We start from the raw sequence: 14,804 nt of genomic DNA on the forward strand, positions 1-14,804 counted from the left end.
TCGGTTTCTCCAATACTGACTCAAAAATAGCATTTCAAACCTGCCTTACTTATTCTGACCGGTGTGGGAAATCAAGGTATAAGAAAACAATGAAATGTAATGGAGAGTCTTCACAATAATGCTTAAATTTTATCCTAACACATAGTTAAAACAACCATGATACAATGTAATTATGTTTTAAAGGGGCAGACTCAATTGGGTTTATTCTTTGATATCCAAATGTAATGAACAATGGTTTACACATCAGGGGACAGGGTTTTTAACTTGAGCTTTAACGCATGCCAACCAGTTATAGAACTTTGAGCTTTAACGCATGCCAACCAGTTATAGAACTATCAGCTTAGAAACCTACTCTCTTATAATTGCAATGATAGGACCTAAAAATATTTACTTCTAGCGCCATCTGATAGTTAACCTTAAGAGATCCTCCCAAAACAGGCGCCACCTGTATAATTTTTAAAAACTTTACATGCTGCAACTGCAAAAACTAAAAGGGACCTACATAACTAGAATCATCAATATTAGAATGAGTTATCCAAATATCCAAAGACCTTAATTCCTACAGAGCCAAAAGCACCATCTCTCACTAGTAAGGCAACTACTTGCAAAAAAAAAACAACAAAAAACAAAACCCTAAATTGAGAAGGGACAGTGGTTTGCAACACACTTAAGAGTTGCAATCAATTGTTCTTTTCCATACCTTACATCTGATTTTAATATCTTAACGTTACCTTTTACTTCACAATAAAATACAATATAGAAACCTATCACCTGACCCCAACAACTCCTTCACGCCCAAATAATCGAGTCAAGTCCTTTCTGGCTGAGCAATGACTTTTTCCTTAAAAAACTGAACTTCCTCCACTCTGATGGCAAAATAAGTCACTAAACCTTTTGGGAGAGTGCCAATGGACTCAAACAGAGCATTTTAAGGGGACCAGCACTGCTACTTTAAGATTTGTTACACCGAAAGGCCTGTAGCGACATCTGAAGCCTGCGCTCGAGTACTAGGTCCTTCCTCCCTTCCCCCTCCGTCCCCGCATCCACCCCTCCACCCCGGCATCGCCTGGTACCTGGTAAGGCTGCGAGTCCCCCCTCCGGTCGTGACAGCTGAAAAACAGGAAGAGAAACGGTGACTTGAAACATCTCGAGGGAAAGGAAGAAAACGCCCCCCCCAGCGCCCCTCCCCGCGGGAGACCCACTAAACGAGCCGGCGGAGAGCTAGCACACGCACACTTGCCGCCTTTAAAGGCGGTGACGGGGGCGAAACACCGCGAAATGGCCCTGCGCTTCTTCCACACTCACTCTGGCCTCGCCTGCTCGCGCCACCGCTCCTCCTCCCAGCCCGATCCGGACCAGGGTTAACAACAAAAATGGCGGCTCCACCAGCAGCCGATAAGGAGGAACAGCCCCCCCCCCACCTCGCCGCCACCCCCGCCCGCGCCGCGGCCCAGCCCGAAACGAAAAGCCAATTTACCCATCACTGAGTCTCTGCTGTTTCCTCGCATACATTACCATCAATGCACGACCTGTGTGTGTGTGTCGGGGGAGGGGGGAGAGCAGCCGCGAGGGGCGGGCGAGCGGACGGGCGGCAGCACCGGCACCAGGGTCCGGCGCGCCCTCGGCGACTCTCAGCACCTCCCCGTTACTGGCGCCGGCGCTCCCGGGCCATCTCCCTCCGTCCACACCACGCTCACTCTCAACCCGGGGAGAGGCGCCACCTACACGGCGGAAGCGGCCAACGGGGGGGGGAGGGGGGCAATAAGACGCGTCCTGCTCAGCCCGGCGGAGAGCAACTGCCTTCTCCGCCTTCTCCTCCTTCGCCGCCTCCTGCCCTCCTCTTCCCCAGCCGCCCCTTGGCCCTTCTCCGCCAGCCGCCGCCGCCGCCGGTGCCGCCGCTGCCGCTCCACCAACTACATCCGGGCAACTCCGAGGCTGCGGCCTTCGGCAAACCTCGGCAGTTTCCGCCGCGCCCCTCCTCTGCCACCCTCGGCCCTCCTCCCCTTCCGCGCGCAACTCCGGCACGCCGTCTTCGGCAAACCTCGGCTCGATCCCCTTTTCCTCTTCCTCTTCCTCTGAGGCCTGGCTCAACGCCTCCACACCCGTCAGTGCTTTCCGGTTGCCGCTGCTTTTTCTCAGGCTCACGCCGGCCACTGCCGTTCCAGTTTAAGGAGACTCCTGCCTGGGGACCAGCTCGAGGCTGGTCCCAGGGGCCCCGGGGTGCGCCGGGAAGGAGCCGCCTTCGGGAAGAGGACGGTGGGGCGCCGGAGAAGCCATCTCGGACTAAATAAGGGAGGCTGGGCTACTGCGCTTGCGCCGAGGTGGGGGCACAAGAGGGGGGGGGGTTGTCCTCCCAGAGCGCTCTGTCTGCAGGTGCCCGCCCCTCCGGGCTGCAGCGGGGTGGTCGCAAACCCCTCGTTAGGCGACCGGAGAACGGTTATCCTGGGACTTCCTCCGCGAGCAGCGATCGAAGCTCGTGTCAGCGAGGTGGGGAGGGCGCGACTGCCCTCTCGGGCCCTGTCCCTGGATCCGGAACTGGGCCTGGGCACCAGCCTCACACCGGACGCTTAACGCGCCGCAGTACTGGGACTAGCAGGGCTGCTTCAAGCTGGCGCACGGCCGGTTAGAAGTAAGTCACATCCCCAGAAGCGAGCTTTCCCAACGAGGAGTGACGAATATGAAGGGTTTAGGGTGTGTGCCTGCGCGGCTGTCGGGTGGGCTTGCCAAGACTGAGCCGGAAGCGCTGCTCGCTCATTGAATTAAAACGTCGATGAGTTTTAAGGGAATGGGAGACTTGGGAAAAGTGTTGAAAAGCCTCATCTTGGTTTAAGATTTTCCACCTCCAGCGGGTCCCAGTCCACTTCTTCATTTGGAGGTTCGAGATGTGACTGAAAGCATAGGTTGGGGTAAAAGAAATTGCTACAAATTTTACAAACTACAGGCATAATGGAAACATTGGTTTATAGGGAGGAGGAAAGTCAGTTACACCAAAATATTAAGTTTTATTTGAGGGTGGCGGTGTTCAGGTGATTTTTTTTTCCTAATCTTAAACCCCTGCAACAATAACAAAAAGGATTGTAATACACATGAGGTAAATATACAACTATTTCAATAGCATAAAAAGGCAAAAAAGTAAACAAATCAGAAGAAACAAGACCCCTCCAAAAATCTTATGAAAAACTGATTTGTTTGGTAGCCAACAAGTTACATTGTTGCAGGACCCAATGAACACATGGAATGATGTGAGGCAAGGGCTCTGAAATCACGATTGAAAAAAAATTAAAAAGTAATTACATTACTCTGTCGCATCCACCAGCCAAACGATAAGACGAGGACTAGTAAATCCTACTTAATGCCCACTTAAGCTGTCAGCAACTGAAATAACTGCTAAAGACTGAAATGGGGATGAAAAAACTGGAGTTTTATGTGTAATTTCTAACACTTCAAACAAATACGTTGAAGATAGACATCAGATCACAGGGCACAAAAAATAGTACATAAATCTTATGCAGAAACTTTGGATATTGACAAAAGTGTGTGTGTTTGATAATCTGCCGAAATTGATATATACCATTTGATCAAAAGCAGCAAAATTAGGCTGAGCTGTGGAGGAAATTGTTGCAGGCAATGTACAGTCAGTTCTCATTATTCACAGATTCTCTGTTTCCAAGTCTGACTACTCACTAAAATGTATTTGTAAAATCAGTAGCGCAGCATTGATGGGCATGTGATGCAGAGTGGCAAAAATTAACTTGCCTGACACATTCAGATGAAGTTAAACGAGGATACACACAGCCTTATTGTTTCACCTCTTTTACTGAAAACAACTGTGCCTTTCACAGTGTAAATAGTGCCATGTTTTTTTTCCACATTTTGCATGCTTTTTATTGGTGTTTTGCTGTTTTAAATGCTGCCCCCAGCAAAGTGAAAGCTGTCCTGTATTTGTAAGTCCAGGAAGGCTGTGTGTGCTGTGTCTTGTGGAGAAAACGTGTCCTAGAGAAACTTCCTTCTTGGCCATGAGGTTATGTATTTTGTATTCAAGATTATGTATTTTGATTAACAAAAATGTGACCAGAGTCAGGTACCTCACCCTATATTTCCCCTAGGGGCAGCTCACTATTTATTGTGACTTTACAGAACATTACCTCAAATAATGAGAATTAACTGTTTACTAAAGGACACATTTAAATGTTATGCCCATTTTTTTAAAGTCATCTCATTGTCTACCTTAGATTCCATCATCCATTGTTTTAAATCCTCCTTTGCAAATGCCTCGATTCTTTCCTTATCTCTTCCTTCATTTTCCTGTATAACCACAACCCTGCTCATTTCACTGTATGCTTGCTTCACAGCGATTGAAGTTGGCTGGAGAAAAACACAATCATGCTAACTCTGAAGTGAGCTCCTTGTGTTTTCACCCCACCCCCAGTCTAATTTCCCTTATACATTTACCTACCCTGTGCTCTTCGGCAGCTGTTTAGCATCTTTCTTCCTGACTATACATGTCCTCTCCTCACTCAGAAGTCATTATCTTGCTTATCTCTTTAGAAAAATAGAAGAAAACTGGCTGGTGTAGCTCAGTGGACTGAGCGCAGGCCTGCGAACCAGAGGATGGTGGTTCAATTCCCAGTCAGGGCACATGCCTGGGTTGCAGGCCAGTTCCCTGCAGGCAAGTTCCCAGCAGGGGGCGCACTAGAGGCAACCGTACATTGATGTTTCCCTCTCTCCTTCCCCTCTAAAGATAAATAAATAAAATCTTAAAAAAAAGAAAATCAGAAATCAGTAACAGTGCCTGCCTCCTCCCACCATTGCACCTACCAACCTTCCTACATCTGAATACACTGCTACACTCCAGTAACTCAGATTTCCTGAGACCAAACTTGCCACTTTTGCCCTGAGTTCCATTTTACTCTTGGAATTGTCTGTTCTTATAAAAAATTTTTTCTCTCAACTGGATCACCTCCATCAACTTATAAAGATATTTTAATAATTACCATCCTTAAAAAAAAAAAGGACACATCTTGACTTGTATCTCCCTCTAGATGTTACCCTTTTGCTATGATCTGTTCTCCTCTACTGAAAAACTTCACTTCCACTGAACCTGCACAAGATCAACAGTAGCCTCCATGTTCTCAAATCCAATTTTTCTTATTCGGTCTTCATTTCACTTCACCTGTCAGCAGCATTTGAAACAGCTGACAACATACTCTCTTCCTTTTGAAGTGCCTTATCTTGCCTGCCTTGATTCCACTGTATTTCTCTCTTGCTTCTCTTCTTAAATGGCTGTTCTGTAGTTTACTTGCTGATTCCGCCTATTTTCCAGTCTCTAAAAGCTGCAGTGCCTCACAATTCAAATCTCACAACTTGTACTGATTCTCCTCTTTCCGTTCTCTTTCCCTAAAATCTTTAGCTAAAGATCCCATCCAGATCTTTAGCTAAATGAAATCTATATCTGAATGCCCAGCCTACACTTTTATCCTGAACATTGGACCCACAGTTAACTGCCTACTCTACAGCACTGTTTAAATGTCTAACAGGCATCACACACTTATTGTATATAAAGCCAAACTTAATTTCTCCCCACCCCCAACCCAGTCCTGATCAGATCTTACCTATTTTATGAAATAGCTCCATTCTTCCAGGTAAGGCTAAAAATATGGGAATCATCCTTGATTCTTTTATACCTCACATTCACTTCATCAGCAAATCCCGTGAATATTATTTCCAAAATATACCCCAAATCTGATCTCTGTTCACCACCTTTATCACATTCACTCCAGTCTAAGCTACTATCTTCCTATACATGGGCCATAGCAAAGGCCTCATAACTGATTTCCCACTTTTACACTTGCTTCCACATGGCTTCCACAACAGTCAGCGATCCTTTAAGTCAGTATCATTCCTATCTTAAAGCCCACCAATAGCTTCCTGTCTCACTCAGAATAAAAGCCAAAGCTCTTACATGGTCTATGAGGCTCTTTGTGAGCTGCCCCCACCCATGTTACCTCTGGCTTTGTGTTCTTGCTCATTCTTTTCCCACCAATCTAACCTCCCCTTCTCAACAGTATGTTGAGCATGTTTCTGTCTCAGGATGTTTATACCTCTATCCTGCCTAGAATGCTCGTCTTGGTACTTACTTACTTGGCTCACGCTGTCACTTCTTTAGGTCTATGCTCAAATCTCACTTTATCACAAAGGTCTTTCCTCTAAGAACTGTATAAAAATGGAATGCGAGCACCCTCTCCTCCTTGTTCTATTTTTCTTACACAGTTTGCTACATAATTTTGTTATATATCTTGTTTATTGGTTATCTCTTTCTAGAATGAAAGTTCTATGTGATGTATGACTTAAATATTTGTTGAAAGAAAGGATATTTGCCTGCAAAAATATATACAAAGAAAACAACGAACTATTATAGTTCTAATGAGAAAAAGGTGTATGGTTCTATTCCTTCTAAAAGTGAAATTGTAAATCCAGTCCTGCTGTCACAAATAGAGTGAGGGAAAGCTGGATTATTCCCAATACAAATAAAATATTTTAACATAACATTTTTAAAAGTACATAAAATTTGCACATATAACATCTTAAGGAGACCTTTTTTATTCATTTATCTTTACAGGGGAAGGGAAGGAGAGAGGGAGAGAAATATCAATGTATAGTTGCCTCTTGTGTGTCCCCTGCTGGGAACTGGCCTGCAACCCAGGCATGTGCCCTGACTGGGAGCTGAATCGAAATCCTCTGGTTCACAGGCCCGAGCTCAATCCACTGAGCTACACCAGCCAGGGCTTATTTCTTTCTAATAAGTGAACTCAAAAGTGCAAAAGACTTTTGCAAAAGATTGCAAAAAACCTATATTTCAATCTATAGATTAATACATACCAACCAATAAAGGGGGAGAACTTTTAGCCCATAGTTTATAGGTGACCCTGATCTTTTTTTTTTTTTTTTTGGTCATAGGCATTTAAGGTAATCTCTGTTGAATCACTAGCTGACCACTAAGCCAACAAAACAAACTCCAGTGGCCACACAGAGAAATACATACTGAGTTTACAAAGTTAGTTTAGAAAAGTCGTTAAACAACCAGACCACAACAATCACAAGCAGCAACAGCAAATGCTAGGGAGGCAGGGAAGTCTTATTTGCAGACATTACATGATATAATAATTAGAAGGTCCTGTTTCCAACAAAGAAAATTACAAGGTAGGCATAAATATAAGAAATCATGGCCCGTAACAGGAAAAAATTAATAGAAACTCCCCAAGAACACAGAACTATTGGACTTATTAGACAAAGATTTCCTGTGAACCCTTTTAAAAATATTGCAAGAGCTAAAGGAAATCATGGAAAACTAAAGGATATCAGGAAAAACAATGTCTCACCAAGTAAGGGAATCAATCAATAGAGATTGAAATGATCAAAAGGAACCAAATAGGAATTCTGGAGTTAAAAGTGTAATAACTGAAACTAAGAATTCACTGGAGGATTCCAGCAACAGATATGAGTAGTGAGAAGAAAGAATCAGCAGAGTTTAAGATAGGTCAGTTAAGATTACCCAATCTGAAGAACAAAATGGAAAAAATTAAAAATCAACAGCTTAAGAGACCTTTGGGACATCAAGCATACCAATTTTTGCATAATGGGTATGCAAGAAAGAAGGGAAAGAGAGGGGGAAAAAGACTATTTGGAGAACTAATTGCCCCAGCTGGTGTAGTTCAGTGGATTGAGCTCGGGCCTATGAACCAGAGGATTTCTATTCAGTTCTCAGTCAGGGCACATGCCTGGGTTGCAGGCCAGTTCCCAGCAGGGGATGCACGAGAGGCAACCATACATTGATAATTCTTTCCCTCTCTCCTTCCCTTCCCCTCTGAAGATAAATAAATAAAATCTTTAAAAAAAATTATCAAATAACTTCCCAAATTTGATAAAAGATATGTAGTTGTTTAAGATCAATGTATGGTAAATTCAAAGAAACCTACACCAGGACACATTGTAATCCAGCTGTTGAAAGTCATTGACAAAGAATCCTGAAAGCAGCAAGAGAGAAGCAGTCCTTACATACAAGAGATCCTTAATAAAATTAACAGCTTTTTTTCTCACCTGAACACATGGAAGCTAGGAGGCAATCAGATGACATATTCAAATACTGACAAAATAAACTGTCAACTTCCAGTCAAGATTGCAGCATAGGTAATGCACAACTCACCTCCTCCCACGACCACATCAGAATTACAACTATGCTATAGAACAGCCATCATTCAGAATCGATTGAAATCTGGCTGAATGGTAGTTCTACAACTTTGGAATTAAAGAAGAAGCCACACTGAAGAAGAAGCCATATGAAACAGGCTGGTCTCATACCCAAGTGTGGCAGATAAAAAGGGAACTCAAGAATTAAAAGATTTTAGCCTTAGTTGATAGGCTTAAGTGATTAATGCATGTGGAAAACTGTTATTCCAGGAACTAGAATGCATGATCTGTGTGACTCCAGAGGTCAGCAAGCATTTCAACTTTTGTGCCCCAGGTTTGCAGGTGATGGAGATGGTATCTGAGTTGTTGATCAGATTTAAAAAGTACTTGGAATGCCCTGGCTGGTGTAGCTCAGTGGATTGAGCGCAGGCCTGTGGACTAAGGGATCAAGGTTCGATTCCCATTCAGGGCACATACCTGGGTTACAAGCCCGTTCTAAGCAGGGGACGTATGAAAGGCAACCATATATTGATATATCTCTCCCCCTCTCCTTCCCTTCCCCTCTAAAGATAAATAAATAAAATCTTTTAAAAAATAAATAAAAAGTACTTGGAAAATCATTCCTGGATTGCAACTCTTATCCAATTAACCTTGTTTTCCAAACCCCTTACCTACCTTTTCTTCTTACAAAATGTTGACTTGAGATGAGACGTTAAGATGGTTTTTGACGGGACATAAGCCCATGTCTTCTCAGATTGTCAGCATCTGCATAAAGTGCTCATAAAGATTCAGTCCTTGTGTCTATTTAATGGTTTTGGTGGTGACAGGCAGTGTGATTGCCTATTTTTTTTTTTGTTTCATTTTCTGGCAACTTTAGTGGGACACATTCCCAACTCTTCAGTAAGCCTAGGTTTCTGGCACGGAGTCCCATTGACTATCTGGACTGAGGTTCCCCAGAGTACGGATTAGGATACTGCCTAGCAGCTGCCAAGCGATTTCACTTGGGGACTCCGATTCTCAGCACTCTGTTGCCTTCACTTTTGATTGAATCGCTGCACTTTCTGGTTCAGAACTGCAGTCCTGGGTTACAATGCAGAACTGGTCATTAGGAATTAAGGTTTGTGTGATATTACAGACCTCTGTCTGGTTGAATTGTAGTCCCAGCTTACAATTTAGAATAGTTGTCAGGAATTAATGTGCCTTCCGGTTTGTGTGATACTACAGAACTTTGTCTTATAGAGAAATGGGGTGGTGAGCTTCCATTCTGTGAGCTTTTACAAGAAGATGAAGAGTTTTTCTTAGGACAGCCTACCACCATTTATGCAACCCACCAAGTGTTGAGCTTGCTTGAGCAAAAATGAAATTTTTGACTCACTGCTAGAAGAATGGGAAGGTATCAAACAATTTAAAACTAAGTAAGGCCCTGGCTGCTGTGGCTCAGTGAATCGAGTGCTGGCCTGCGAATCAAAAGGTCACAGGTTCAATTCCTAGTCAGGACACATGCCTGGGTTGCAGGCCATCTGTGTCCCGTTGGGAGCATGCAAGAGGCAACCAGTTGATATGTCTCTCACATGTGAATGTTTCTCTTCCCCTTTTTTCCCCTCCCTTTCTCTCTGTAAAATAATCTTTAAAAAAACAAAAACGAAACTTTAAGTTAATCCTGCCTCTCTTATTCCAGAGCCTGACTCAGCTATACTAATACATGACTGTGCTGAAATATAGACTTGATTTAAGAGAGAATTAGACTTGATTTAAGGAAAGAGGACTATTAACTCCAATAAAAAGGAAATTAAGCTTGCAAGAGAAATTTGAAATTATTAGAGGCTGTTCAGGTAGGTACCTTTATAGGTGATAGTTATGCCCTACCCTGGGCATCAGAAAGAGGACACTGAAGTGGCTAAAGGAAACAGTCTGGCCAATTGAGCAGTGAAAGAGGCTGCTAGGAAACATTTATAATGCCTTTGGTGCCTGTTCTAGACTTGTCACTGAATATCTAGACTTGTCAATTTGACCCTGAATATTCAACTGCAGACTTAGAAAAAGTTAAGAGCTGGGGTTTTGAACCACCTATATTAAACCACGGCTCACAGGTCCTGGAATTTCTGGAGCCATGTGTGCCAGAACAATCCTAGGACAGATCCCTGTCAGAAGAAGGGAAACAATACCCCGGGAAGTGCCTGTTTGAAGACTGGCAAATAAACCCAGACACTGAGCACAGGATGTAAATATTTGTTCGTCTTTGTTAATGCCTTTTCTGGATGGGTAGAGGCCTAGCCTACTAGAACTGAGAAATCCTCGGAGGTAACGAAAGCCCTACTGAAGGAAATAATTCCTTGCTTTGGCCTATCTGGCAGCATCCAGAGCAATAATGGACCTGCTTTTGTTTCAGAAATTTCACAGAAGGTTAGTAAATTTTTAGAAATCAAATGGAGACTACATAGCATGGAGACATTAGGCTTCTGGGAAGGTAAAGAAGATAAATCACAACTTGAAGAAAAATGTTGCCAAATTGTGTCAAGAAGTTCATCTCCCCTGGGATTGAGTTTTACCTTTTGCTCTGATCAGGATAAGGGTGGCTCCTTGAAGTGTTGTCAATTGAGTCCTTATGAAATGGTGTACAGGCAACCATTTCAGGCAACAATTGGGGTGGGAGATATGTATGTAGATCAAGAAGTGAAGGTAAAGAACCACATATAACATCGAAATCAGACCTTAGCTCTAATTAGTGACTTCACTTGTATGAGATCTCTCCCCCACAGGTTCAGTACATTCCTTTGAGCCCGGAGATAAGGTGCTACTCAAGACTTGGAAGACAGGATCCCCAGAAAGCCAACTAAAAGAAAAATGGACTTGAACTTTGATGTTTTGTAGGCGTTTGTACCAGCCTGGAAAGATAATTGGGGATTTATGATAACCCTAAAGGACAGGGAAGTGTTTTCTTTAAAAAATGCTAATGTAGTCCTGACTGGTGTGGTTCAGTGAGTTGGGCATTGTTCTGCAAACCGAAATGGTCACTGGCTTAATTCCCAGTCGGGGCACATGCCTGGTGCCAGGACAGGTCACCATTTTGGGGTGTGCAAGAGGCAACCCATCAATGTTTCACTCACATTGATGTTTCCTGCTTTCTCCCTCCCTTCCCCTCTCTCTAAAAAATAAATATTTTTAACGGTAATGTAGCCCCAGCTAGAAAATGCAACATTTGTCAACTGTACTAAAAACTGTTATAAATGAATTGCAACACCAACACTAACCTACCTTATCATGCCTTTAGTCATGTAAAATTGCCTTCAGAGTGGTTTCTAGTTAAGTAGAAGGACAGTTGTAATCAACAACAAAACGATTACTTCCCTATGAAACAAATCTGATAGAAATCAGATAATTACCAACAGGAGAATGATAGAGTAACTGAAGAGTTAAATATTTTAGCCTTAGATGATAGGCTTAAGTGATTAATGCACATGGAAAGTTGTTATTGCAGGAACAGGAATGCATGACCTACATGACTCCAGAAAGTCAACAAGTAATTCAACCTTTGTTTCCCAAGGAGTGTGCAAGCCCCGGAGATGCTGTCTGAGTTGTTGACCAACAGATTAAAGAAGTACTAGGAAAATTGCCCCAGACTGCAACTCTTATCTACTTAACCTTTCCCCAAACCCCTTACCTACCCTTCTTATAAAAAGGTCAGCTTGAGATATTAAGACAGTTTTGAGGGTACATAACCCGCTGTCTTCTCAGATCACTGGCATCTTGATAAAGCACACATATAGATTCAATCCTTGTCTCTACTTACTGGTTCTGATAGGAACAGGTAGCACAAACCCAGCTCTTCATTGGGAAGGATATCTTGGCTACAGAGGTCCCCTGCTGAGAAGCAAGGGCTCTCAGTCCTATACCAGGTCCCGCAGCCCAGGGTTTCTGTGCCAGGAAGAGAAATCCCTATAAATTCTGGCTGTAAAAACCAGTGGGGATTGAGGCTGAGGCAGAAAGAGGGCTTCTGGGACTTCATCCCATTTTTCCATTTCCCTCACATACACAGAACATACTCTGGAGGAATCTCTGGCTCTTTCTCTCAAGAACTGTTCTCCAGGCTAGAGGAGTGTTTCCCAAAGTGTAGTATGGAAAGCCAATTGAGATGGTATTTTGACACCATCAGCCTATTTCTACTCCCTGGGCACAAACCTGTGCATAAGTATGAATAGTACACTCTGTCCAATAAATAGCCCCATCTAAAAGCATGCTGGCATATGTAGTTGGGCACATTGTTAAGAGAGAGGGTATGGTTATCTAGGGCCACCAACAAGGGTTATCCTAGATGAGAAAGGAGTAATTGATGTTTGTAATCTGCTGTACAGGAAGGGCACGTGATTCTGGCTTTCCATTTACTACAATAATATATTCATTTTAAAATTTCATTTTAGGATGAATTTAATTTTAAAGTTGAGTTGACTTAAAAGTATTTATAAAATATTACATTATATGAAAAATTATGTGAATGAAGGTTGAGAAACTTCCTTAAAGGAAATTATTGATCTGTCTGTGTTGGGTCCTTGATATGGTTGTTAGTGTCTGAGAAAAATGGGACAAAACTTGAGTTAATTCCATTTCCCCTCATTAAGGGGCATAAAAACAAAACAAAACTGTGCCTAAGAGTGATGGATCAAACCCCTTTATTTTGGCATTTGTGGGGAATTTCTAGCCTTTCACTACTTTTCCTTCCAATGAATTATGCTTACCAGTATATTTTATTCACTTACACAAATCTTGTGTCCATCCCCTTGAGTTTTCTGCTACTCAGCCATCACTGAGGACTTAATTACTCCTTAAAACATGTGAGATCACATATCTGATAAGATAATGATATCCAGAATATATAAAAAATGCCCTACAACTCAATAAGAACAAAAAAAATTTAAAATAGACAAATATTTGAATAGTCATTTCTCCAAAATTATATACAAATGTCCAATAAACACATGAAAAGGTGCTTGACACCATTAATCATTAAGGAAATGCAAATAAAAACCACAATGAGATATTCACTCACTGTGATGGCTATTACCATAAAAAAAAGAAAGAAAGGAGCAAATGTTGATGAGAATATAAAGAAACTGGAATTCTTGTGCATTACTACTGGAAATGTAAAATGGTGCAGTTACTATGGAGAAAACACTATGGAGATTCTTCAAAACTTAAAAATAGAATTATATGGTTTGCCAGGAAAGTACCCTAAAACAGAAAGGCCAAAACTTCTGGATATATATCCCAAAGAAAGCAGGGACTCAGACAGATATTTGTACACCAAAAACCACAGAAGCATTCACAGTAGCCAAAAAGTGGAAGCAATCCAAGTACCCACTGACAGATTAACTGGATAAACAAAATACAGCATATGAGGTCTGTCCAGAAAAAATCCATCCATTGTTAATATAACAAGAACCATTTGCATGACATAGAGGTAACCTGGCAGCCAAGAAGAGTGACCTAGAGTGTGCATTCATGAACAATGACGACTTTACTAGTCAGTGGGGGTGGTAGACACTGTTGAGTGAACATGAGTACTGTGTGGCCATCACATTCAATATGACTGAGTAGAGCAATGAATCTGCATCAAATTTTGCATTAAAGTTGAACATTCTTCCACAGAAACTATCCAGATAATTTAGAAGGCTGTAGTTATGGGCAGCTGGTAACTGGCAGCTTCATCATGACAGCAATGCACCTGCTCATGCATCACATCTTGGGCAGAGTTTTTCAGTGAACCATCAAATCACCCAGGTGACTCAGCCCCCTTACAACCCAGATTTGGCACCCTGCAACTTCTGGCTTTTCCCAAAACTAAAATCACCTTTGAAAGGCTGTAAGAGGACAGATCTCAGACCATCGATAAGATTCAGGGAAAAAATGACAGGGCAGCTGATAGTGATTGGGAGAACTGTGTGAGGTCCCAAGGTGTCTACTTTGAAGGAGACTGAGGCATCATTATCACATCTACAATGTTTCTTGTATCTTCTTCAATTAATGTCTGTTCTTCATATCACATGGCTGGATAGCTTCTGGACAGACCTTGTGTACATACAATGAAATATTAAGCTGTGCTACAACATGTATGAGCCTTAAAGATTTTATGCTAAGCAAAATAATCCAGGACAAATACTGTATAATTCCACTTAGATGAGTTACCTATATAGTTAAATTCATAGAGAAAAAGTAGATTACTAGGGTCTGAGGAGAGTGGGTAATGAAGTTATTTAATTAATACAATGTTTAGTATAGGAGGATAAAAACCAAGGTGGATGGTAGTGATGGTTGCACAATGTGAATGTACTTAGTACCATAAAACTGTACACTTAAAATAGTTTGAATTGTAAAATTTATTGTGTATATTTCACCACAATTTGTAAATTCCACTATGTAAGAAATTATCCAAGTAACTTAAAGTACAATCTGAACCATATACTTACTATATGTCTCATGTGAAATGGACATTTAGATGAGCTCCAAAAACTGATTCCTGCCCACAAAACCAAAATCGTCAATGTAATCTTCATGGCATTGTCTACTTGTACATATGCTCATTTACTCACAAATTAAAATATTGGACTGATGGGATATTGTTT

At 42.2% G+C, this 14,804-nt stretch overlaps 2 protein-coding genes across 15 annotated transcripts in view; one reads left to right on the forward strand and one right to left on the reverse strand.

The window, feature by feature from the left end:
* The window catches only part of WAC (WW domain containing adaptor with coiled-coil), a 93,974-nt gene extending 91,848 nt beyond the window's left edge, over positions 1–2,126 (reverse strand). Inside the window, exons 1-2 of one of the 8 annotated variants that reach the window (XM_053673493.1) lie at positions 2,042–2,126; positions 1,074–1,110 (exon numbers count right to left, since the gene is read on the reverse strand). Coding sequence is in view for 4 of the 8 variants with exons in the window: in XM_053673489.1 (XP_053529464.1) it covers positions 1,073–1,110; positions 1,478–1,518 (79 nt within the window). In the remaining 4 variants the exon portion in view is untranslated. Of the gene's footprint in view, positions 1–1,072; positions 1,111–1,305; positions 1,344–1,477; positions 1,885–2,041 lie in introns of those variants that run through there. The other 7 variants (XM_053673492.1, XM_053673489.1, XM_037165478.2 and 4 more) reach the window with 7 other exon arrangements.
* The window catches only part of LOC128628610 (WAS/WASL-interacting protein family member 1-like), a 29,512-nt gene continuing 16,228 nt past the window's right edge, over positions 1,521–14,804 (forward strand). For 2 of the 7 annotated variants that reach the window (XR_008393047.1, XR_008393043.1), the window contains exon 1: positions 1,521–2,629. Coding sequence is in view for 1 of the 7 variants with exons in the window: in XM_053673494.1 (XP_053529469.1) it covers positions 1,521–2,291 (771 nt within the window). In the remaining 6 variants the exon portion in view is untranslated. The other 5 variants (XR_008393044.1, XR_008393045.1, XR_008393046.1 and 2 more) reach the window with 5 other exon arrangements.

The sequence above is a fragment of the Artibeus jamaicensis genome, unplaced genomic scaffold (genome assembly GCF_021234435.1).
Source record: "Artibeus jamaicensis isolate MK-2021 breed Jamaican fruit bat unplaced genomic scaffold, CSHL_Jam_final contig_867, whole genome shotgun sequence".
NCBI lineage: Eukaryota > Metazoa > Chordata > Mammalia > Chiroptera > Phyllostomidae > Artibeus > Artibeus jamaicensis.